This window comes from Peromyscus eremicus, chromosome 10 (assembly GCF_949786415.1).
Source record: "Peromyscus eremicus chromosome 10, PerEre_H2_v1, whole genome shotgun sequence".
In the NCBI taxonomy this organism is placed as follows: Eukaryota; Metazoa; Chordata; class Mammalia; order Rodentia; family Cricetidae; genus Peromyscus; species Peromyscus eremicus.
The window spans coordinates 88,447,797-88,473,573 of NC_081426.1; the positions used below are offsets into that span (position 1 = coordinate 88,447,797).

General features: G+C 44.7%; 1 protein-coding gene across 1 annotated transcript in view; it reads right to left on the minus strand.

The window, feature by feature from the left end:
• Tmem150c (transmembrane protein 150C) overlaps positions 1-25,043 on the minus strand; it is a 63,504-nt gene extending 38,461 nt beyond the window's left edge. Inside the window, exon 1 of the mRNA XM_059274733.1 lies at positions 24,994-25,043. Within this exon, the coding sequence (XP_059130716.1) occupies positions 24,994-25,010 (17 nt within the window). The 5' untranslated portion in view covers positions 25,011-25,043. The remainder of the gene's footprint in view (positions 1-24,993) is intronic.
• Positions 25,044-25,777: the final 734 nt, after the last annotated feature.

Genomic DNA, 25,777 nt, shown 5'->3' on the forward strand with positions numbered 1-25,777 from the left:
TCCTGGTCACCAAAGGTTTTAAGTCATATCATAATGCAAAAATGCATTCAATCCAGCTTCAAAAGTCCCCATAGTCTATAACAGACTAAAACTTATTTAAAAGTCTAAAGTTTGAAGTCTCTTCATATATATATTCATATATCTCTTAACTGCAATCCCCTGTAAGACAAAATAAAAAAGCAGATCACATACTTCCAACATAGAATGGCACAGGTTATACATTACCATTCCAAAACACAGAGAAGAGAGCATAGTGAGGAAATACTGGACCAAAGCAAGACCAAAAACCAGCTGGGAAAACTCCAAAGTATGCATCTAAATGTCTGATGTCAAAGGGTTCTTCAGATCTCCAACTCCTTTCAGCTTTGTTGACTGCAACATGCTTCTTTCTCTTGGGCTGTTTCCACTCCCTGTTAGCAGCTTTCCTTGGCAGGTGTTCCATGACTCTGGCATCTCCAGCATCTTGGGGTGTCCAAGGCAATCCAGGCTTCACCTTCACAGCTTCATGCAATGGCCTTTCTGGGCCTCCATTCAGGGAACCCATTATACATGGCTGGCCTCAGTAGTTTTCCTTAGTAATGGAGGTGAATTCTATAGCCCCTTTCTTTTATCCTTGACTCTAAAGCCAGAACCATGTTGCCGAGGCTGCCAAGTTCTGCTTGCTGGGGCTGGAATATGGCCCCCTCATTCAATTACATCTTCACCAGCTTTCTGTTTTCCATGGTTTCCTTTACTGCCTAAGCTTAGCTGTTCTAGATATTGCTCTGTAGACCAGGCTGGCCTCTGAGATCCATCAGCCTCTGCCTTCCAAGTGCTGGGATTAAAGGCACGTGCCACCATGCCCAGCTCTAAGCTTTTCTTTAATTCCTTTCCTCAAGTTGGAAATTAAGCTGGGTGGGATCTTGCCCTGAGGTCACCACTCCATTTCCTAATCTATTTATCTTCTTGGACACAGGATTTAGCTCTGTTCCACTTTCTGGTGCCCCCTTTCTCAATCTGTACATTTTGTACTTTTATTTGCTCAACTTGCTCCTTTTCATTATGCATATTCACCAGAGTTAACACTAATCACCACACGGCAGTCTGTAATAGGCTGTTTTGAGATTTCCTCTGCCAAGGGAATTAATCCAGAACTCTTTACTTCAGCCTCAGGTAGATGTTTTGGACAAGGGCAAAAAGCAGCCACATTCTTCACTAAAATATCACAAGACTGGTCTCTAGGCAACATACTAAAATTCTTCTCCGAAACCTCTTGAGCCAGGCACCCACAGTTCAAATCACACTCAGCACCACTGTCTTCCATGTTGCTACTAGGATGGCCCATTAAGCAGGACTGAAAGGATTCAATTGGTTTTCTAATCCACAATCCTAAAGTCCATATTCCTTCAAACAAAAACATGGTCAGTCCTATCATAGCAATACCCCAGTCCCTGGTACCAGCTTCTGTGTTAGTTAGGGTTTCTACTACTATGAAGAGACATCATGACCAAGGCAACTCTTAGGAAGGAAAAACATTTAACTGGGGTGGCTTACATTTTCAGAGATTTAGTCTATTATCATCATGGTGCACTGTGGCATTGTGCAGGCAGACATGGTGCTGGAGACTTAGCTCAAGAGTCCCTGCATCTTGACTCAGCACAGGCAACAGAAAGTGGTCTGACTCACTGGGCATGACTTGACCTCAAAGCCCACCTCCACAGTGACATACTTCCTCCAACAAAGCCACACCTCCTAGTAGTGCCACGCCCTTTCGGGGCCACTTTCTTTCAAACCACCCCAGATCTAGATTACTTTCCTGGGCAGTCATCCCCTAACAGCCCCTTTCAGGGCTCTGACACAAGCTCCTTTCAGTGCCCTGTCTACTTCTCCAGATATTGACATCCTCTTCCTCTCCGAGGCAAAGAATGGTGGGTGGGGATCATCTCCTGTGACACACGGGTGGGCATCAAGCTCTTCCCTTTTGTCCCTTTTGATACTCTTACTAGAGGTCCAGGCTCTCGACACTGTGATTTAGTAGCCTGATTTCTCAATGGTGGGTCCTCATGGTCCTCTCAGTCTGCTGCCTGCCTATGCTGTTTTTCTTCCTCTCCAGAGACTGCATAGTTCATTCTTATAGCAGAGCTACAGAATTTGGTAGCATACCAAGAACAGACTGAGAGAATAAATATTTCTTAGGAATTACACATCAGGGACCAGCAACATGGCTCAGTGAGTAAACCTGCTTTGGTATAAATTCAATGACCTAAGCATAATCCCTGGGTCCCACAGCAGAACTGGTTCCTCTAAGTTTCTTCTGACCTTCCTACATTTGTGCGGTAGCATGCATGTGCATGCGGACAGTGATAAATAACATTTAAAACTAACTTAAAGAAATTGCTCATCAGGGGCCCGCTCAGAGGTAGCATATGTAAGACCTGGGTGCCAGCACAAGAGAGGGGGTGGAAATCTCATCAATGATTGGGTAATCCATTTTCCTTTTGATAAGAACACTAACTGTATATTCAAATCCGCTGGACTCCCCCTAATATTTTGAGCTGTTCCTTGTCTAGGATAAATGAAGGGTGAATTTACTGACTAGGGGAATGGAACCATTAGGCCTCTCAGTGTGTCAGAATACTGTTTTATCAGGGGAAGGTTGCTTCAGTTCTGAGAAGATGGATTAGTTTCCTGGGAAGAAATGACAGTGACGAATGATAACCTGACCTAGTGTTTGGGAGACAGAGATAAAGGAATCACCATGATCATGGCTCCAAGCCAGCCGGAGTGACACAGTCAGACCTTGTCCAAAACAAAATACAAATGGTTAAATAGACAGAGAGGAGTATACCAAACTTAAGAGCTTGTACTCAGCAAAGGAAACGATCAACAGAGTGAAGAGATGATCTACAGACTGGGAGAAAATTCTCTGCAAATTTCACATCTGGAGAAGGCTAAGAGTCAGAATAACCTACTATATCCATCCCAGGAGACTTAATAGACTTAATATCCAGAGTAGCAGAGGAGAACCAGCCCCATGAAGACAGGTAATAATCTAAAGAGACATGTCTAAAATGATGTATCAAGAGCCGCCAGGTGTGTGAGAAAGTGCTCCAGTAATCGTCACAGAAATGCAAATCCAAATTACAATGAAGTGCCATCTCCATCTCACTCCAGAAAGAATTCCTGTTGCACAACAGGCACAAGATAAATGCTAAGAACGATGTGGAGAAAAGGGAATCCTTGCATTGTGAAAATGCAAGCTAGTAGCCATTATGGAAAACAGTATGGAAATTCCTTTAAAAATCAAACCCCTTGACCTAAAAATATTACTCTTTCTAAAGGAAATTGAGTATGCCTAGGAGATACCTGCATTCCCATGTTTACTATAGAACTAGTCACAATATCTAAGAAATGGAAACAACCTACCTGTCCACAAACTGATATAAGGATGAGGAAAATGTACATATAGCAGTAAATCCTATTCAGTTTTTAAGAATCGAACCTGTAATTTATGTAGATCATCATATTAGATGGAATGCCAGGCCCAGAAAGACAAATACCACATGATCTTATCACACGTGGGATCTAAAACAGTTGATCTCATAGAAATAAGGAGCAGAATGGTGGGTTCCAGAGGTGGGTGGGGTGGCGTGGCTAGGAGCAGGTAGTAAGTTACCGTCGGATAGAAGAAATACATTCTGATGTGCTGTTGGGTAGCCGGGTGACAAGAGGTAATATGATGTACCATACACTTTAAGAAAAAAGCCAGAAGGAAACAAACCCCTTGTTAGATGTGGGGTTGGTGAAGATCTTTTTCCATTCTGTAGGCTGCTGTTTTGTCTCATTGACTGTGTCCTTTGCTTTACAGAAGCTTTTCAGTTCCATGAGGTCCCATTTATTACTTGTCGATCTTAGTGTCTGTGCTACTGGTGTTCTATTCAGGACATGGTCTCCTGTGCCAGTATGTTCAAGGCTATTTCCCACTTTCTCTTCTATCAGGTTCAGTGTAACTGGATTTATGTTGAGGTCATTTATCCACTTGGACTTGAGTTTTGTGCAGGGTGATAGATATGGATCTATTTGCATTCTTCTACATGCTGACATCCAGTTACGCCAGCACCATTTGTTGAAGATGCTTTCTATTTTCCAATGTATAATTTTGGCTTCTTAGTTGAAAATCAGGTGTCCACAGGTATGTGGATTTACATCTGAGTCTTTGATTTGATTCCATTGATCCACCTGTCTGTTTTTATGCCAATATCATGCTGTTTTTATTACTATAGCTTTGTAGTAAAGCTTTAAATCAGGGATGGTGATACTTCTGGAAGTTCTTTTATTGTACAGGATTGTTTTAGCTATCCTGGGGTTTTGTTGTTTTTTTTTTTTTTTCATATGAAGGTGAGTATTCTTTCAAGGTCTGCAAAGATTTGTGTTGGGATTTTAATGGGGATTGCATTAAACCTGTAAATTGCTTTTGGTAAGATGGCCATTTAATCCTACCAATCCATAAGCATGAGAGATCTTTCCATCTTCTGATATTTTCTCCAATTTCTTTCTTCAGAGACTTGAAGTTCTTATCATACAGGTCTTTCACTTGGTTGGTTAGAGTTAACCTAAGATATTTTATATTATTTGTGGCTATTGTGAAGGGTGTTGTTTCCCTGATTTCTTTTTCAGCCCATTTATCATTTGTATGTAAGAGGGCTACTGATTTTTATGAGTTAATTTTGTATCCAGCCACTTCACTAACGGTGTTTATCAGCTGTAGGAGTGAGGACTGATTTCCAAAACATATAAAGAACTCAAGAAACTAGACATCAAAAAACCAAATAATCCAATTTTTTAAAATGGGGTTAAGATCTAAACAGAGAATTCTAAACAGAAGAATCTCAAATACCCAAAAGACATTTAAAGAAATGTTCAACATCCTTAGCCATCAAATCAAATGCAAATCAAAATGACTCTGAGATACCATCTTACACCTGTCAGAATGGCTAAGATCAAAAACACAAATGACAGCTTATGCTGGAGAGGATTTGGAGCAAGAGGAACACTCCTCCATTGCTAGTGGGAGTGCAAACTTGTATAGCCACTTTGGAAATCAATATGGCACTTTCTCAGAAAATCGGGAATCAATCTATCTCAAGACACAGTTATACCACTCTTGGGCATATACCCAATGGGTGCTCAATCATACCACAAAGACACTTGTTCAACTATGTTCATAGCAGCTTTATTTGCAACTGCCAGAACCTGGAAACAACCTAGATGTCCCTCAACTGAAGAATGGAAAAGAAAATGCGGTACATTTACACAATGGAGTATTCCCAGTTATTAAAAACATCATGAAATTTAAAGGCAAATGGATAGAACTGGAAAAAAACTGTCTTGAGTGAGATAACCCAGACCCTGAAAGACAAACTTGGATGGCATGTACTCATAAGTGGATATTAGCCATAAAGTAAAGGATAACCATGCCACAACCCACAGACCCAGAGAGGCTAGGCAACAAGGACAGCTCAAGGGGGATGCATGCATCTCCCTTGGAAGGGGAAGTAGAAGAGCTCTTGTGGGTGGACTGGGAGCAAATGGGGAGGGGAACATGAGGAATCAGGGTGGGGGTAGATGGAAGGGGAGAGTACAGAAAGATGACTGGAAAGAGGAGTAGGGTTCAGGGTAAGGTAGAAACCTGGTGCAAAGGAAACTCCCAGGATCTACAAGGATGACCCCAGATAAGACACCTAGCAACAGTGGATATGTAGCAATAGTGGATATGTAGCATGAACTGGCCATCTCCTGTGACAAGGCAAGACTTCCAGTGGAGGATTGGGACACTAACGCAGACACATAACCTTTGACATACACTCTGCTGCCTATGGGATGTGCTGGGGTAAAGATGACACAGAGATTGTGGGAGTGACCAGCCAATCACTGGTCCAGCCTGAGACCCATGTCACAAGGGTGAGCCTATCCCTGACACTGCCTGGATTACCAGGACCCACAGACTGGATGACCTAGGATAGAACCAAACATGACTAGAGGAAAAAATGTCAATGAAATAATTCCTAATGATATTCTGCTGTACTTGTAGATTGGTGCCTAGCCCAATTGTCATCAGAGAGGCTTCATCCAGAAACTGATGGAAACAGATGCAGACCCACAGCCAACATTAGGCAGACCTTGGGGAATCCTGTGGAGGGGCAGTGGGAGGAAGGGTTGTAGGAGCCAGAGGAGTCAAGGACACCACAAGAAAACCCACAGAATCAACTAACCTAGGTTCATAGGAGCCCACAGAGTCTGAACCACCAGCCAGAAAGCCTGCATGGGACTGACCTAGGCCCTCTGCATATATGTGACAGTTGTGTAGCTTGGTCCCCTTGTGGGACTCCTAGCAGTGGGAGCAGGGGCTGTCTCTAGTGCTTTGGCTGGTTTTTGAGAACCCATTCCTCATACTGGGTCACCTTGCCCAGCCTTAATACAAGGGGAAGTCCTTAGTTCTACTGCAACTTGATATGCCATGTTTTACTGGGAGGCCTGACTCTTCTGAACAGAAATAGAAGAGGAATGGATAGGGTGGGGCAGAGCAGAGGCGGGAGGAGGGAAGGGAGGAGAGGAAGGAGGGGAAACTTCGGTAGGGATGTAAAATAAATAAATAAAATTAATTAATAATAAGTGACAGTTGTCTGAGATACACTGGTTCAAACATTAGGCCACATACATACACATGAATCAAAGCATCATTCTATGGTTTCATGTATCAGCTTACCTGTTTTTTTAGTTGAAAAAAAGAATAGCCATTCATCTAGTAGGTCTTACTTGAAGGACACAGCCTCAAGGCTGCTATTCTCAGTTTGATTTTAACACTTCACCTGCTGGCCTTGCATGGTTTTGTACGGAGTTAACTCCCAAGAAAGGATTTTTGTAAGCAAACAACTAGTGTTGCTCTCTCGACACTGTGCCTGCTTCGCTCTTCTGGTTATGAACTCACCGTTGGTCTCCAGAGTGTGCATCGTCTAGGGACCGAGGGGAGAAGCCTGCCAAGCTGAGGGTTTGGACCTTGGGTAGACTGGCAGGGGTGATGGCCCTGCTGAAATTAGCTCGGCTGCTTTCCTGTGCACACTGAAGGCAGAGACCTCACACCGTCGTAATTGTGATCTCTTAGTGTCACCTGAACTTGTGGATTACATACACACAGAATTAAAAATTTAAAAATGAGAAGTAAAAATCCTTGATAATTAACTATTACTATTTCTACATCTTAGACTCCCCCCACCCCACTTCTCCATATTTAACTCTATGATGTCCTTTACCTGTCTGTGTTAGAGCCCACAGATGTGCTGGTGACCTTGCTCGCCTCCTGCAGTAATAGCGGTCATCTTAGAGACCTCATCTTTGTGCATCCCTAGATTCAACTATTAGGAAATCCTGAGCCAAAGCAGGTCACAGATTGAACACTGCTCCCCACAGCAGCCAGAAAGATACCTTTAAAACATGTCATGCTCCACTCCTGCCAAATGTAAGGGTTCAAACCCCCATATCTCTGACCTTGGCCTGCACTCTCCCCACCCCTACCCCACCCCCCAGGAGGGGCTTCAGACTCTGATCTCCTTACACTGGTTGCACAGTGAGGGCTTGTGAGCCCTGCCTTGTCCCTCTGAAGCGTGCTTGCTCTTAATGTGGAACATGGCTGCCCCCTTGCCCCGCCCCAGCCCCCTTGCCCCGCTCCAGCCCCCTTGCCCCGCCCTAAGACTTTGCAAAATGAAGAATTCCTTGGAAAGCTTTTCCTGAACATTGCACTTAAAATCGCTCTCATTCCTTGACCCCAGAATTCCCTTGGCCATCCTGCTGCCCTTTCCTCCAGAGCATCCTGTCCTGTATTTAACCTATTTATTCTATTCCTGGGTTTTCTTTTATCACTAAATGGAAGCTCCATCAGGGTGGGATTTAAAAAAAGGTAGTTCATATTTTAATTCTTTGACAGTTTCCTCTATAATAAAATTTAGTCCCATTCACACACACCCCCCCCCCCGGCCAATCTCACTCCCACTCCTTCTCTAGCTGAAACCCTTTTCTTCCCAACAAGTCTGAGGGTGGGAATTTTTGTCTTTTATTCTCTATTTTATTGAAAGTGTCAGAAGACACCCATAGACATCTGATGGAGAATACATGAAAGACGCTGTGCTGGGCATTGGAAATGATGATTTTAAAAGGCAAGATGAGGGCTGGAGGGGTGGTCCAGCAGTGAAGAGCACTGGCTGCTCTTCCAGTGGACCTGGGTTCAATTCCCAACATCCACATGACAGTTCACAACCGTCTGTAACTCGGTTCCAGGGGATCCAATGCCCTCTTCTGGCTGCCATGAGTATCAGGCTCACATGTATACACAGACTTACATGCAGCCAAAACACCCATACACATAATAAAATAATAAAAATAAATTAAAAAATATAAATAAAAAGCGTGAGATTTGGTCAAAGGCGATACCAATGTGAACATCAGCAAGGACTGTGTACCAAGCAACCTGATGAGGATGGCTGTGTGTGTTAAAGACCAAGATCTGTGTCTACACCAAAGCCAGAGTGACTTGATTCTGTCTATGAACAGTGAGGACAGGGTCTCCAGAGCCTGGCATGTAGGCTACACCTTTGGTGACGCATGCAGCTGCACGACACGGCATAATACGATGGCCCCTGCAATGGAGTGTGCCGTGTGGGGAGGGGGCCCTGCTCTCGAACCCGGGCAGGTATGAATCAACACAAAGGAGCAGAGGCGGTCAGAGTGTGGGAATTACTGTGAACCAAGGCCAGGCCAGCGGCAAGGTTCTCACTAAATGTACTGACAGGAGTCTCGTTGCAGACGGAGCAGTATGATCAGCTGTCGGTGAGGGGTACTACTGACTGCTGCTACGACAAAATGCCCCACACAAAAGCAACTTCAGGAAGGAAAGTTTATTTGGCTTACGGTTTGAGGGCAGACGGTCCATCAGGTGGAGAAGGCATGCTAACAGGGATGGGAAGTATCTGAAGTCAGGACCTGGAGGGAGCTGGGTGCTGCTGCTTTTATTCCCATCTGGGACCCCATTTCACAGGATGGTTCCGCTCACACTCAGGGTGGGTCTCCCTTTAACCCTCAGTGGAAGCATCCTCACAGACATGCTCAGAGATGTCTCCTCAGTGAATCTGCACCAAGTCAAGCTCACAATGAAATTAATCATCACGTGAGAGAGGGTGGGGGATTGCGGTCTTCTTAGACAGTGAGGGTGGGAGGCTCTCATTAAGCACAGATTTTTATAGTCATGTACAGATGGGCCTAGAAAAAAAAAACCTCAGGAGTCTGATTAGTCAAGCAAAGAATCTTTGTCTAGGTCATGGTCACCAGGTTTATTAAAGCACAAGTAAAAACGTGACCATAATTTAAAATTAGGTTGTAGAATATAAGTTATACCAACATATCATTTTGTTTGGGGTGGGTGTTTGTGTGTATGTGTGTGTGTGTGTGTGTGTGTGTGTTTGTAAAAATTCTGGCTTTTTCTTTTCCCACAGACATCCATTGCATTCAACATTCAAGTAGATATCTGTTTCTAAAGTGATGTGTTTAGGGAACCCTTCATTTCATCTTTTAGCTATGAATGACTACCCTATGTCTTTCAAATTATAACAAATTACATTCATCTCCAGTTAATTCAGAAAAAATTAAGTAATTGCCTTTATTTGTCTTTCCTTATTATATAGAGACACTATATGTAAATATGCATATTATATGTAGATTAGTATATATATTACATAGAGAGCTCTCTATGTATTATGTAGAGAGAGCCACTCATCCTAAAAGGAGATTGTACTTTCATTCACTGGACAAGTATTCCAGGGCCTTCTCTGGATAAGGAATTGTGGAGGGTATTAGGGAAGGTGGTCACCAAGAAGGCAAGCCTTGAGTCCTCAAGGCCTCTAGAAGAGACAGACACAGCTCCATGTCAATGAAAAAGAAAGAGCTGCCCTAAATGAGACAGCTCCAGAGTCCACAGCAAGGCAAGCTGAACCCCGCCAAGAAGCTGAGGTGGACAGGCACAGTGACATTTAAGATGGCCAGCAAGGAATTCCCCTGCCAGGCGAAGCAGAAGGAGCTGGTTTGAGGCACAGTGTGAACAAAGATATGGAAACAGGATGGAAATGAGGCAGGTTTTCCCAGTAAGGTGGGTCGCAGCGCAGCTGTGGGGCTGCAAGTGTGGGATGCGACGCAGCACTTCTGGGGAGAGAGCTGGTACCCCCAACCAAAGCACCAGCAGCTCAGACACTGAAGATGGCTGGACTCAAGAACTAGTTTGGAGGTGAGAAGAGAAAGTACAAAGAACGCTTGAGGCATTTTAACCTCAGGATGTAGCTGGGCTCAGGCACACCTTCCAATGACTGGAAATCCTTCCATCAATTATGAGGGAATTCATGTGTTCGGACTAAAGTTAGTTTGGGCTGGGTAAAGAGGGGGAAACTACAGCATTGATAGGATCTGTAGACTGTTTCAAAAGATGTATGTAAATGAGTACAGCTGGGGAGCTGATCAATACAGAAATGGAGTAATAAAGCCAGAGGGACTGTATTGTTTCCCAAGTCTAGTTCAGTCATTTTCACTGTTCAAGTGGCCGCACACCAGAAAAATCTAATTAAAGATGGAGAGAGGGGAGGATGAGAATAAAGATTTACAGGAGATAAAGATTTATGAAACGCTGATGGTAATCAAGATGAAGAAAGTGATTTAGAATACCTCCTTAATTAAAGGACAACATTCCATTCTTTGTTTTTCATTGTTTAGCAAACACGAGGAGATATCCAGTCCTTTCTCTCAGGCAGCACTATGTCTAATGGCTCCTAATTATGGTCTTAAAATGGTAACTATAGATGTGGAAGATCATGAGTCTGTTTTTCCATGGCTATCAACTCAGTGATAAGGTGGCCAAGTGATCACTCTTTCCCACAGGTGACAGGCACATGTACACAAACACAGTCACCCACCTCCCAAGCAGACAGGGTGGCAGTGGCTCTAACCACTGATATACACGTTCGTCTAAGGGTCTGGTAGAGCTGGCATGGAACAAAAATGCAAATGAAAGACTTTTTGCAGGAAAACTCAGGGACATTTTTTGGGGTTGGGCTCTGGAAATTGTATTTGCGTTCAGAGAAACCACAAAAGGTAAGTAGAGGCAGGTTCTGAGAAAGCAGACACTACCTACCAAACTGGCCTGCTGTAGCGTGGCCAAAAGTACTATGTGGTCCTTGCAATCAACCTTCCTGGAAAGCATTTCCTGGGGAAATAATAGCAATAAAAGTAATAGGCGCAGCAATGGTGGTAACGAACAACTGGCAGTGGTTTTGGCAATTACTTCTCATGGATTCTGTTCTTCATTCATTACATTTTAACTATGATGCGCTGACCAGCTTTACTGTCAATTTACAGGAGACCACGATGGCCTACTAAGCTTTAGGACTCTGCTCAGGGCTATGCAGCTTAAAAGTGGTGGAGTCTGTCCAAGCTCTTGGACTCTCACCAGGACATTCTACTAAACTTTATTACCCTTTATTACACGCAACACTTGCCAGAACCTCTTAGTTAACTCTGATGCTTAGATGATGCTCTAATTGATTAAATTGAGATGCTTTGCTTCCATCCCTTACTGATAATCTTTCCAAAATCCATCCTACTGGTAAGACAATATACTGAGCACAATGTCGTCTTTCATTGGTTACTAAAGTCTTCTGTGCAGAAGCAGGTTTTGGCTCCCAGGGAAGTCTTTCCCATGTAACTCTCACTCATTGTCCCGGAACCAGCCTCACTGCTAGTGAAGCTGTGAAGGGTTTCTCTCATTACCTAGCCCATACTGCATCTTGTTTTGTTTGTATTGCTTTTCAAAAAGAGAAAATCACCCGTATCTCTGATCTTTTGCTTCAGTGACTAAGCCTCTAGTACTCTGCTATTTCAGAATCAGACACACGGCTGTCACAGAGGCTTCAGTCAGTCTGGCTTGGCTCATCTGAACTAGCTTTCTCAGAATTCCCTTCTGTGTGCTTCTGGTAAAAGTGGAGGACAAGAAACAGCCACACAGAAGATTTGGAGGACAAGGTGAAGCAGCAGCTGCTGGAAGAATATTAAAAATTACTGTGAAATGATTCCTATATGTAAACCATTTGGCTTCTGTGCTTGGAATGCTGGGCATGTGTTTTGTAGCTAACACTTCATTGTGTGTCTGCTGGCATCTCTCCTTTGACACAGGACATCTGTTGGATCTGCAACGGGTCCCCTTTCTCTGGATCCTCTGTAGCTTCTCTAACAGTTACGCCAGAACATGCTTATCTTGGTAATGAATGGCACCCTGTTCTCTCTAGCGGGGTCCTCATACCCTATCACATGTGAATGCAGAGACCCTGTATGATGCCTGGAACCTATCACATGTGAGTGCAGAGACCCTGTATGATACCTGGAACCTATCACATATGAGCACAGAGACTCACGTGGTCTGCTTCTTTCTTTGAACCCTGACTGATAACAGAGAGACAAGAGGGCTAAAAGCTTGAATCTTACGAAAATTTGCCCTTTGCACAGCAAGGTCTTGTTCTGATTATTCATACTCAGAAGGCAGCTTCAGGAAAAGAAGGAAGAGTATGGAGGAAACGAAAAGAGATCCTGGGTGCAGAAAACAGAAAGGTAATTTGTGATAATGTGATATTTGTCTGTTTGGTGCCAGGCACATGCCTAGTGCTGGAAATATGAAGATCGATAACAAACTTAGATCACATAATCTAAGGGGCAGAAAGACTCTTACAGAGCTAGCTGTAATAGAATAAGTGCTGTATAATTGGCATGAATGAAATGCTTTGGGGACATGGAGGAGGAAGTCATTAATTTTGTCTGAAAGGGTCAATAAGAGCTCTGTAGATAGGATACTGATGCTGCACCATGGAGAACAGATGGGTACCACTGATGCTGCACCATGGGGAACAGATGAGTACCACTGATGCTGCACTGCTGTGGGATGTTCTGTATGGCAAATGTGTTGCTAATTAGTCAATAAATAAAACACTGATTGGCCATTGGCTAGGCAGGAAGTGTAGGCGGGACAAGGAGGAGAATAAAGCTGGGAAGTGGAAGGCTGAGTCAGAGAGACACTGCCAGCCGCCACGATGAGAAACAGCATGTGAAGATGCCGGTAAGCCACGAGCCATGTGGCAAGGTATAGATTAATGGAAATGGATTAATTTAAGCTGTAAGAACAGTTAGCAAGAAGCCTGCCATGGCCATACAGTTTGTAAGCAATATAAGTCTCTGTGTTTACTTGGTCGGGTCTGAGGCTGTGGGACTGGCAGGTGAGAGAGATTTGCCCTGACTGTGGGCCAGGCAGGAAAACTCTAGCTACACTGCACCATAGAGAACAGATGGGTATCACTGATGCTGCACCATGGAGAACAGATGGGTACCATTGATGCTGCACCATGGAGAATGTGTAGATTTCTTGAGTGTAGGGGTTTGCAAACTTCAGCAGGTATCACAATCACCTACTTGGCCCTGGCCCTGAGAATCTAGTACAGTAGATGTGACAGGTCTAAGAGTTTGTATTTCAAGTTCCCAGGTAATGCTGCTGTTAATGGCAGGTGTCCACATTTAGAGAGCCATAGCCATACTAAAGAAGGGTTGGAATGGGGTGGTAAGCATTCCAAAGAGCAGGGACAAATGCAGCAAGGCATAATTCATTTACAACATAGTCCCTATTCACAGATTTTCCTCTTGTTCTTCTACCTCACTAGTTCCACCTACTTCCTTTGCCCTCTGCCTCCTGCTCCCTCTCTGCCACCACTAAGTTTAGATGCTCAAATCAACCCTGTCAGACTTTGCACTTGCCTGAACTCTAGGCCTGAAATCTAGGAACATGTTTCCTGCCTTCTGAATATCTCCATGGGACTAAGGAGTGGGGAGGATGGAGGGTATGGGAGAGCAGACGGAGATATTGGGGAAATACACGCAAGGCACATTATATACTTGTATGAATCATCTTGGAGCTGGAAAGATGGTTCAACGGTAGGGTACTTGACGTCAAGTCTGATGATCTAAGTTCAACCCTTGGAACGTACATGTGCTGCGCATGCACACACACACATGTACACACACACACACACACACACACACACACACACACTACAAATTTTAAATGTCTAAAGCAAACGATACTAGCCAGGTGTGGTGGAGCATACCTGAGATTGAGAGGGAGAAGGATGAGGATCAGGAATTCATGGTTAACCTTGGCTACATACATGTCAAGTTCAAGGCTAGCCTGGGCAATATGAGACTCATCTAAAAAAATCAGAATATCCCCACAAAACCCAACAAAAACATTATTAATAAAAAAGTCAAAAGTTAGTTATAAATGAAGGGAGGTCTAAATAAATACTCAGAGAGTTTGTTCTTCAAAACATAACAGATTTGATCATACTAGCTACTGGCAAAGTGATGGGAAGCTGAAAATTGGGAGCCTGAGGGACTAGACAACAGCTCAGGACGTGGGAGAGCACAGGAGAAAGTTAATTAGCCACAGGAGGGAGGATCACATGTCATGAGAGTAAAAAAAACCTCATCTCCTGCCTTGTCTCCATTTCCCTGCAAAGCTAAGGCAGAATCACCTCTTCTAAACCAGGGATTGAGATAAGGGTAGGTGGGAGAAACAGGGAGGGGAAGGGAGGGAAGGAGAGAGAAGACAGTGAGGTGCTGGACGAGGTTGCCATCATCATCGCAGGCTGGAGTGTTTTAAGTGGCATGACATTTCCTCTCCACCAGTGACCAGCAGCCTTTATACAACGGCACAATGCCATGGCTGACACATTCCAGGCAGGTCAGAAGCATCAGAACAAAGAGAAGCCAATGAAAATGTAGATTCCCCGGGAAATGACCAAGCCTACCAGTCTGGAGGACCTGCATTTTGATGCCTCCTCCAAGAGAAAGGCACACACCACACGTACAACTCAGAAGAGCCGGTTAAATACACAGGCTTGGCAATCAGCATCATCAAAGGGCGGATTCACCCAGGTAAACTATGGAAGAAGAGAGAAGAAAGGATGGAGGCAGGAAAACCCCTCACATCAGGAAGCAATTGGGCTGAGGAAAGAATGGGAGGAACAGACTGAAAACACATGGAGAAAGTCCATAGAAGGGTCAGGATCTCAAAGAGCTCTTACGATGCTTTTCCTGAGAGACCCACAGCAGAACTGAGCATCTGAGCCTAGTCAGGTGGTCTGTCCACTCTGAAGCAGCCCGTGGAGAATGGAAAAGGGAGAGAGAGCAGGAGAATTAAGTAACATGCTTAGCAATGAGCAAACATCCAATAAAGATGACCCTGCTGGTGAGAACACATGCAGACTTGCAAATCATTCTATATTTGCCGAGTAGGTTGGATGATGCAGCCCAGGCTACTTGTAGGATAAATTAGTGGCCACAGTGTTTTCATTACAATAAAGGAAGGAAGGAAGAAAAGAACTTAGGGGTCTCATTATTCATCTAGAAGACAGACGAGGAAATGATGAAGGTGCCAACAATAAAGCAAAAGCAACAAAGAGCGCATTTTTAAGATGAACAAAAAATGGAGAGGCAGGGTTTGTCCCATCTTCCTTAGTCTGGCCTTGAACTCCTGGGGTCAAAAGATTCATCTGCCTTGCCTTCTAAGTGCTGGACCATGTCAGCCATTTACTAGGAGCAAAGTGACATAAGGAAATCTGAGAACTGCTTCTTAAATCACCACTTCTAGTACAGAAGATAGACACATCAGATACCTTGAAGATAAAGGCATACAAATTAGTACTAGCAGTGTCTGTAACGTATTTACACATCAGAGCATTAGTGTATACACGTGTGCATAAACCTACATCAGTAACTACACATATTACATAAAACTAAGTTGTAGGTAACTGAGAATGATACAAAACAATTCTTGTCTCTAGACATGCAGATTCTGTTCGGTGAGGTACAAGTTTGACAGATTCCTGCTTCTCTCTCTCCCACAGAGGAACCGTGTCTGCCTTCATTTTCACTTTCACTCAGCACTGTTTACCTGTAATTCAGTCTTGCTGCTCTACAGCAGTGGTTTTCAACCTTCCTAACGCTGTGACCCTTTAATATGATTTCTTATGTTGTGGCGACCCCCAACCATAAACTTACTGCATTGTTACTTCATGTGGTGGTTTGAAAGCAAATGGCACCCAAAGGAAGCCACATTATTAGGAGGTGTGGCCTTGTGGGAGTGGGTGTGGTCTTGTTGGAGGAAGTGTGTCACCGTGGAGGCGGGCTTTGAGGTCTCATATATGCTCAAGCCATGCCCAGTGAGACAGACCACTTCCTGTTGCCTGTGAGTTAAGATGTAAGAACTCTCAGCTTCTTCTCTAGCACCATGTCTGCCTGCATGCTGCCTTGCTTCCTGCCATGACAATAATGGACTAAGCCTCTGAACTGTAAGTGAGCTGCCACAATTAAATGTTTTTCCTTTATAAGACTTGCCATGGTCATGGTGTCTCTTTACAGCAATAGAAACCCTAAGACAGGAGTTGGTACCAGAGGTAAGGTATTGCTGTGAAAGGCCTGACCATGCTTTTGTTTGGAGAAATTTGGACTTTGGTACTTTGGGTTAGGAAAGCAGTAGAATGCTTTAAGTGCTGCTTAGTGGGTCATACTAGTAGGAGCATGGAAGTCAGTGGTGCTAAGAGTGATTTGAACTGTGAGGGGCTGGCTTAAGAGGTTTCAGAGGAGAAGAATTTTAGTATGTTGTCTAGAGAGCCTTCTTGCGATATTTTAGTGAAGAATGTGGCTGCTTTTTGCCTTTGTCTGAAAAATTTGCCTGTGGCTAAAGTGAAGAGTTTTTTATTAAATCCCTTGGCAAAGGCAATCTCAAAATAGCCTCGTATTGACGCTATCGTGTGGTTACTAGTGTTAACTCTAATGAAGATATATAATGAAAAGGAGAAAGCTGAGCAAGGAAAGATAGGAGGAGAAAAAGAGCACCAGGAAGTGGGATGGAGCAAAGTTCTTTGTTTAAGGAGATAAACAGATTTAGAAATGGAATACAGGGAGTGGTGACCTCAGGGCAAGATCCCACTCAACTAAGTGGGATCCAACTTGAGAAAAGGAATTAAAGAAAAGCTTAGAGCTGGATGTGGTGGCACATGTCTTTAATCTCAGTACTCAGAAGGCAGAGGCTGGCAGATCTTTGAGTTTGAGGCCAGCCTGCTGTACAGAGCAAGTTCCAGAACAGCTAAGCTTAGGCAGTGAAGGGAACCGTAAGAAACAGAAAGCTGATAAAGATGTAATCAAGGGGGCCGTGGTCCAGCCCCAGTAAGCTGCAGAACTTGGCAGCTTCAGCCATGTGATTCTGGAGTTAAGAATAGAAGAAAAGGGGCTATGGAATTTGCCTCTATGACTAGAGAAGGCCACTGAGGCCAGGCATGTGTCAAAGCTGTCCTTGAATGGGGAGGCCTAGGGAGGCCATTGCATGAAGCTGTGAAGGTGAAGCCTGGATTGTCTTGGAGACCACAAGATGTTATAGATGTCAGAAGTGTTGGGTCCTGTGGAGGAGAGCTGCAAACAGGGAGTGGAACCAGCCCAAGAGAAAGAAGCATGTTGCAGTCAACAAAGCTGAACAAAGTTGGAGATCTGAAGAACCCCTTGACATCAGACATTGAGATGCAGAATTTGGAGTTTACCCAGCTGGTTTTCGTTCTTGCTTTGATCCAGGATTTCCTCACTATGCTCCCTTCCCTATGTTTTGGAATGGTAACGTATATCCTATGCCATTCTATGTTAGAAGTATGTGATCTGCTTTTTTATTTTAATTTTACAAGGGATTACAGTTAAGAGATTGCATGAATCTCAGAAGAGGCTTTGAAATTTAGACTTTTAAATAAGTTTGAGACTGTTATAGACTTAATGCATTTTTGCATTATGATATGGCTACAAGCCTTTGGAGACCAGGGAGTGGAATGTGGTGGTTTGAAAAAAAAATGGCCCCCAAAGGGAGTGTCACTATTAGGAGGTGTGGCCTTGTTGGAGTAGGTGTGGTCTTATTGGAGGAAGTGTGTCACTGTGGAGGCAGGCTTTGATGTCTCCTATATGCTCAAGACACTCCCAGGGTGTTGGTCTCCTTCCTGTTGCCTGCATATCAATCAACATGTGACAGTTCCTTCTCCAGCACCATGTCTACCTGCACGCCACCTTGCTCTGCACCATGATAATGGACTAAACCTCTGAAACTGTAAGGGAGCCATGCTAAGTAAATGTTTTCCTCTATAGAGTTGCTGTGGCCATAGTGTCTTTTTATAGCAATAGAAACCCCTTAGGGTTTCATAAATTCGTAACTGTACTTTCGCTGTGGTTTTAAATCTTAAGGTACATATCTGACATGTGACTGTTGTGAGGGTCTCGACCCACAGGTTGAGAACTGCTGCTCTACAGTGTACTCTTCCCAGTACTCGCCTGCCTGGCTCCAACACCCTCCTGGCTCCTGCAATGGTAAGCAAGTTCAGAATCTATAACTGGTACCCATTTTTTATATTCGCAAGAGAATAACAAAGTTATCTTTTTCTGAAAATTATTCTTTAATGGTTACAGCCATTTATGGAAGGGCTCATTTTAATGTGAAAAAAAATGCCAGAATATGGAAAAATAGGGTAAGGTATCCAAATGTTTTTGAAGATGGACTATTTCTGATGCCCAAAATCAGTAAGTTTATTTCTAAAATCTAAAAACTATAGACCAATTTTATTTCCAAATAAAGATGAAAGTAATGCTCATGATTTTAAACTGATGGCAGTTTTCCATTCCCCTCTCATGGCCACTTTCCAAACTCCATTAAAGGGGGAAAAGAAGGAATAGAAGGAACATAAGTCAGTTTTCTGGATGCCTATCTCAAAAGTGTGACACTTGGTCCCCCAACACCACATGAAAATGTACATGGCAACCCATGTACTAAATAGGTGAGAAGCTGAAACCTCAATGTGTTTATCCTCCCACATTCCCAAGTCTGTGGGCTGTCATTGTATCAGCAATCATTGTCTCAATAGTCACTACAGGAGCATCCGTTTCTGTCTACAGCTCTCTGAGCCCTTATGTCTAACTATCCCAGAATCTGAGCAGCTACATTGAGAACTGCGCTTCCTGAGTCAAAACCAAGGGTATTTGTTAAAGCAATAGACAAGCCCTTTCTGTCTGAACTGTTTTATCAACTGAATCCTTTAGGCTGCTCTTGAACCAAAATGTGAATTGCTGTGGGCATTACCAGGCAATCGTGATCTTGAAGAGGAGCAGCCAAAGCCAGAATACCAGCCTAAAAATAAAATCCACATTAGTCAATGGCTCTGCATTTCCTGGTACACTGTCAATACTTCTTATCAATTATCAAACATCTATCTATCTATCTATCTATCTATCTATCTATCTATCTATCTATCTATCTATTCATCCATCCATCAATCTATCAGCTATCAATCTATTTATCTATGTATCTATTCTATCACTTATGTATGTATGTGTCTGTCTATCTCCATCCATTCATCTATCTATCCATCCATCTATCATCTATCTATCTATCACCTATCTATTCTATCACGTATATATGTATGTATGTATGTATGTATGTATGTATGTATGTATGTATCTATCTATCTATCTATCTATCTATCTATCTGTCTGTCTGTCTATCATATATCTATTATTTTGAGGAACTGGAGACTAAATCCTGGGCCTAACCAATATTTAGCAAGGACTATATCACTGAGCTACATCCCGAGCTGTGGATCTTGAAAGGACAGTTGCTATCTGTGAGATATTTTTCCAAGACCTTGGGCCTGTCATGGTTGTGGATGTCCTTAAATTACTCCGGCTTTCAACCTCTCCTCTTCTCTTCCCTTTTCTCTTTCTCCTCCTCCTCCTCCTCCTCCTCTTCCTCCTCTCCCTCTCTATAAAGCCTCATATATCTCAGGCTGGCCTCAAACTTGTCTTGTATTCAAGGATGACCTTGAAGTCCTGACTCTTCTTATGCCTACACCTCAAAAGTGCTGGCCTTACAACTGTGCTCCCACCATCCCGGCTTACGCAGTGCTGGAGGCTGGACCCAGGGCTTCATACGTGCAATGCATGCCCTGTACATACTGATCCATGTCCTCTGCCCGTCATGAAACTTTCATGTTATGGAAGCAGGCACCTAGAAACTGCATTAGCTGTAGAGCATCAACTCCTGACTGACACAAAGGCAGGGGGAACGCTTGTTAAGGAGGCAGAGGGTCGGCAGGCAGGAGTGGGGGGTGAGGAAGGGTGATGGGGTGGGTGTGACCAAAACACAACGATATACATGTGAGAATGCGTAATGAAGAAAACCACTATTCCCTACACTCACTAAAAACTGATTTACAAGTATGAAGAAGGGCTCCTTTGCTTTGGACCAGAACCCTGCCCACTTCTATCTGCCCAACTTACTTTCCCTGCAAAGGGCAAGACAGGAGAGAAGTCACTGTCCTAAACCGGCTGTCACTCTATATTCCAGGAAGAGCAGAACCTCAGAGGACGCCCCCTCCAGCGCCCCGCCACACATGTGTGTGCACATACACACACACACACACACACACACCACACCACACCACATACATACCACATCACACACCGCACACACACACACCACATCACACACCACACACACACACACAACACACAACACACCACACATCACACCACACACACACACACACACCACATCACACACCACACACACAACTCACACACACACTCCACACCACACACCACACACCACACCACACACCACACACACACCTCACACACACACACCACATCACACACCACACACACAACTCACACACACACACTCCACACCACACACACACCACATCACACACCACACACACACCTCACACACACACACACACTCCACACCACACCTCACACACACATACACACACACACCACACACACACAACACACCACACACACCACACACACACACCACACACACACCACATCACACACCACACACACACCTCACACACACACACACACACACACTCCACACCACACACCACACACACACACACCACACCACATCACACACACACACACACATACACACACTCCACACCACACACACACACACACCACACACACACCACACACACACATACACACACACACACTCCATACCACACACCACACACACACACCACACCACACCACACACCCCCCCACACACACACTCCACACCACATAACACACACACACACACACACCACACACATACACATACACACACACACTCCACACCACACACCACACATACACACACACACTCCACACCACATACCACACACACACACCACACACCACACACACATACACACACACTCCACACCACACACCACACACACACCACACACACACCACACACACACACCACACCACACACCACACCACACACACACACACACACACCACACCACACATAACCACACACACACACACACACCACACACACCACACCACACACACACACATACACACACACACACCAGGAGAGCAGTTACCCATGAGAGCAAGACTGCACCCTGGAACAGGAGAGAGCATCTTGTAGGAACCAGACTAGTCCCCTCAGGTGAGGAAAGCAGTTACAGATGAACAATTTCTCAGACCGTCTCCCAGGACCGAAGCTGTGGCAACAACAGGTGCTTAATTACACATGTATCTTGTCCCCATCCCAATCTTTTCTCTAGTTAAGCCTAACACTATCATCAATACATTGAAAATGAACCTGGAGGGGGTCACTGGGCCCCTTCATCTGTTCCTCTTCCCAGTGCTTATTTACTGAATCCTCTCTCTCTGCTTTTCAGCACTATTCTTCTCTTTAGTTGATACATGGGAATGGGTGGCAAAGTCTAGCCAGTGGGGTCAGCTGGAGCAAGGGCTTTTCCCCAAAAACTCTGGTTAAAAGAGGGGAGGGCAGGAGAGATGGGTCAGCATTGAAGAGAGTTTGCTGCCCTTTGAGAGGACTGGAGCTTGGTACCCAGCTCCCACAACTGCACATATAACTCCAGCTCCAGGGAATCTGGCGCCCTCTTCTGGCATCTGTAGGTATCTGCACTCACATGCACATACCCTCACACAGACACACAGATAAAAGTAAAATCAATCTTTGTTGTTGTTGTTGTTGTTGTTGCTTTAGAAAGAGGGGAGGGTAGATGGGGAGGGGGTGGGGGAAGGAAGGCCCTCTTTAAAGCTATCTCCTTCTGAAGCATTACTTCAGATATGAATATTAATGTTAGTTTTCTTGGAGACAAATGAAATATCTGTGGTCAGAAATATCCTGGTAGATAAGGAATTAAATTCAAGGAGGCAGATCTCTAACACTATACAAGAAAATATCCAAGCTGCCTGTAACACATTTTCAAATGTTGGCCTCCATGGCTAGTGCTGGCCTCTCTGTAGACGATAAAGATGCACAGGCAGCCTGAAGCTGATGGCGAAGCAGAAGATGGACGGATACAGGGGCTTGACAGTGGCCACGGGGCTCAAAGGGGAGCTGACGACAGTCTGGGCAGTTGGCGGCTGTTCCTTCCTAGACACAGCTTGAGCTCCAAGCCAACCAGAGCCACTGACAGCTGACTCAGGTGACACTAAGATAAGCATTCCCTAAGCTGTTTTCATGCCCCAGACCCATGTCACCCCAGGGGAGAGCAATCCTGTACCCACTGAATACGAACTACAAGGAACAAAGGCCCTGGACAAGGGTTCCTTTCTTTTCCCAGCATGCCCACCGGTCCTCCAAGGCCTGTCTTTCACTTGTTCTCCCTCATAACTTCCTCCCTCTGTCTCTTCCCTCCTCTCCTTCAGCTTGCCTGCCCTGCTTCTTCCTCTTTGACTCCAATAAGTTACTTGGACTTCCATTCTGAGTCCATTTGCAACTAGTTTTATTCACGAGACTTGCGGAGGGGACCCTGTGCCCTGCCCCACCCCCATATCCCCGTGACAAAGGCCGCCGTAAGATGACTTGGGATATCTAGTATGGTGACACACACCTCTACTTCCAGCACTCTGGAGGCAGAAGCAGGCAGACCTCTGTGAGTTCAAGGCCAGTCTGGTCTGTATTGTTCTACATAGTGAGCTCCAGGCCATTGAGGCCTCTACAGTGAGACCTGTTCCCTCTCCCTAAACATAGACTGAGAATAGATGAAAGTCAACATAAAAATCACCCAGCAGTGCCACTTTTAATTTACATACCATGGAAATGATAGGAGCAACATTGTAAAGAAGGAAAAAATGACTTGTTGGCAGGGGAAGGAGTTCCATCCACTACACCTTCCTCTCACTTCTGCAGAAGGTTTAACTATTTGACAAGAGAGCCGGGCAAATTGGTTGGATACAAACATTTAAAAAAATCAGTATTTTTCCTGTACATCCACAACAACAAGTACAAGATGTAATAGGAAAGAAGAACCCATTTACTGTGTACAGGATGTATGATTTGGAGGACAAACTTCGCTGAAAGATAATCAAGTAAGAGGCAGTAAAAGGCTGCTCAGGTCAGACACAGTGCTTCACAGTGCATCTCCCTGAGTGGGGCCCGGGGAACGCTGCTCCAAAGTCATAGCCCACGCTTCTCAGAATGCAGATTCCTGGGCCTCACCCCAACTTAATGTAATGAGAAGGGAGGGAAGGAATGTTTTCAAGAAGTGTGCCTTAGGCCCGGTGTTTCAGCACACCCCTATAATCACTGCAGTGGGGTGGCTGAGGCAAAGAAAAAAAAAGTCAGCCTGGGCTACACAGCAGTGCTTTCTTTGTCCAAACAAAACTAGAAGAAAACCAAACAAATAAAAAGTTCAAACCCTGAAAAAAAGGAGGGCCATGTCTTGACACATAACACACCTACTGTGCGATGTTAGCACACCTGGGAAGTAAGCTACCACAACCTTCCTCACTCAGGTTTCACAAAAGGCCCGTAAAGAGAGCTGCCCTCACGCGTGTTAAATATAAAGTGTATCATAAACTTCAGCAATAAAAATAGTGCTGTCCTGCACAGAAACCAACAAATCAACAGAGCAGAAACCATAGCCCTAAGACAAACTCCCCTGTTCCGCTGCAGAAGTAAAATGCTTTATGTCATTACAGCATCCCCAGGAAAGCGCTGTACTTTCCGCCCGACCAATTGAGAGAGTTTGCTGGGAATGGTCTGAAGCCACGCGGCACTGAAGCAATTTAGGTGTGTGGTGGAGAGGCCACAGGTACATCTCAGAGGGAGGGTGCAGGCCAGAATAAGCAGAGGCCACACCACCTCAAGTCGGGAGACCTGTCCCACAGGTGAAAAGGCCGATATCTGCAAGGGTTTTCGGTTCAACCGAAGGAAACGCAGGTACTGATGTGGACCGGGGTTGTGTCTCAAATGGGCCACTCGTCGTAGCAAGTGCTAGAGTGATGAGCAATGGGGTTTTTATATACTTAAAATTCTCTAAAATGAAGAAGACCCACAAGCCTACAATAAAGTTTAAAAGAAGGGTTCTCAGTACAGCTGCCACTGACATCTTGTGCTGGCTAACTCCTGGGTTCGGGAGGACTGCCCCGTGCACTGTAAGGTTGTTAGCTGAATCCCCACCTCTACCTGGTTGGACTCCGCTCATCGTATTCCCACCCAGCTGTAACAACAGAAATGCTTATTGATACTGCCAAATGTCCCTGGGGCAGGGGAGGCAAAAATCACCTGTCATCGAGAATAACTGTTTTAAAGGAATCAATGATGAATACAGCAATCATTCAACACATGTGCTGCGAAAAAAACAAATTTTCAAATGGGAAAGATAACTATGCGCTTAGATCCTGGCGTACCACGCAAGTAAACGTTTTCCTTGGAATAAGGTGATTGTCAAGTTGATGGGATTTATGACCACCCTGGGCGTGTCTGTGAGGGATTTTCTAGATTAGGTTAACTGGGATGAGAAGACCTACCTGTAAGTGGGCAGCATGACGTCATAGGATGGAGTCCTAGACGAAGTGAAAGAAAGGGGGCATACATGAGCATTCACCTCCCCCAGGCTTCTGACTGTGGACGCAATGCTGTCCCCAGCCCCTGCCACCGGCCTTCCCTGCCATGACAGACTGGATTTGTGAACTGAAGTCAAACAAGCCCTTTATGCCTTAATCTGCTTCTTCGGGTTTTTGATCACAGCGAAGGGAAAAGCAGCGAACGTGACAGGTTAATATAAAACCCGGAGCTGCAATACGGCCAGGAAGCCTGGGGACACACTTAACTAAGTGTTGGCTAGGGAAGCATTTCCTTTTCCCCATCTTTTTCAGATTGGCTTTATTTTTATGTGCATGGGTGTTTTGCCTGCGGGGAGGTATGTGCATCGTGTGCACACAGTGCCCATGGAGGTCCGTGGAGGTCCGTGGAGGTCAGGAGAGTAGTGAAGCCCTAGGAACTGGAGTTTCAGGTAGTCGTCGTCAGCCACTGTGGGTGCTGGGAACCCAACCTGGGTCCTGTGCAAGAGCAGCCCGTGCTCTTAACCACTGAGCCATCTCTCCAGCCCCGAGAAAGTATTTTCTTAAATTTAAAATATAGGAAGAAATCACAAATGAATAATTTTGACCACAGAGACTAAATTTTTGGAGGAACTAAAAAGTAAGTGATAATCTGTGAGGGTTCTTATTAGTGGCATGAGAAGGCGATGGCTTTATAGACAATGACAGTGTGACGAGACTACAGTGACCGCACGGGGGGAAGTGGGCAGAA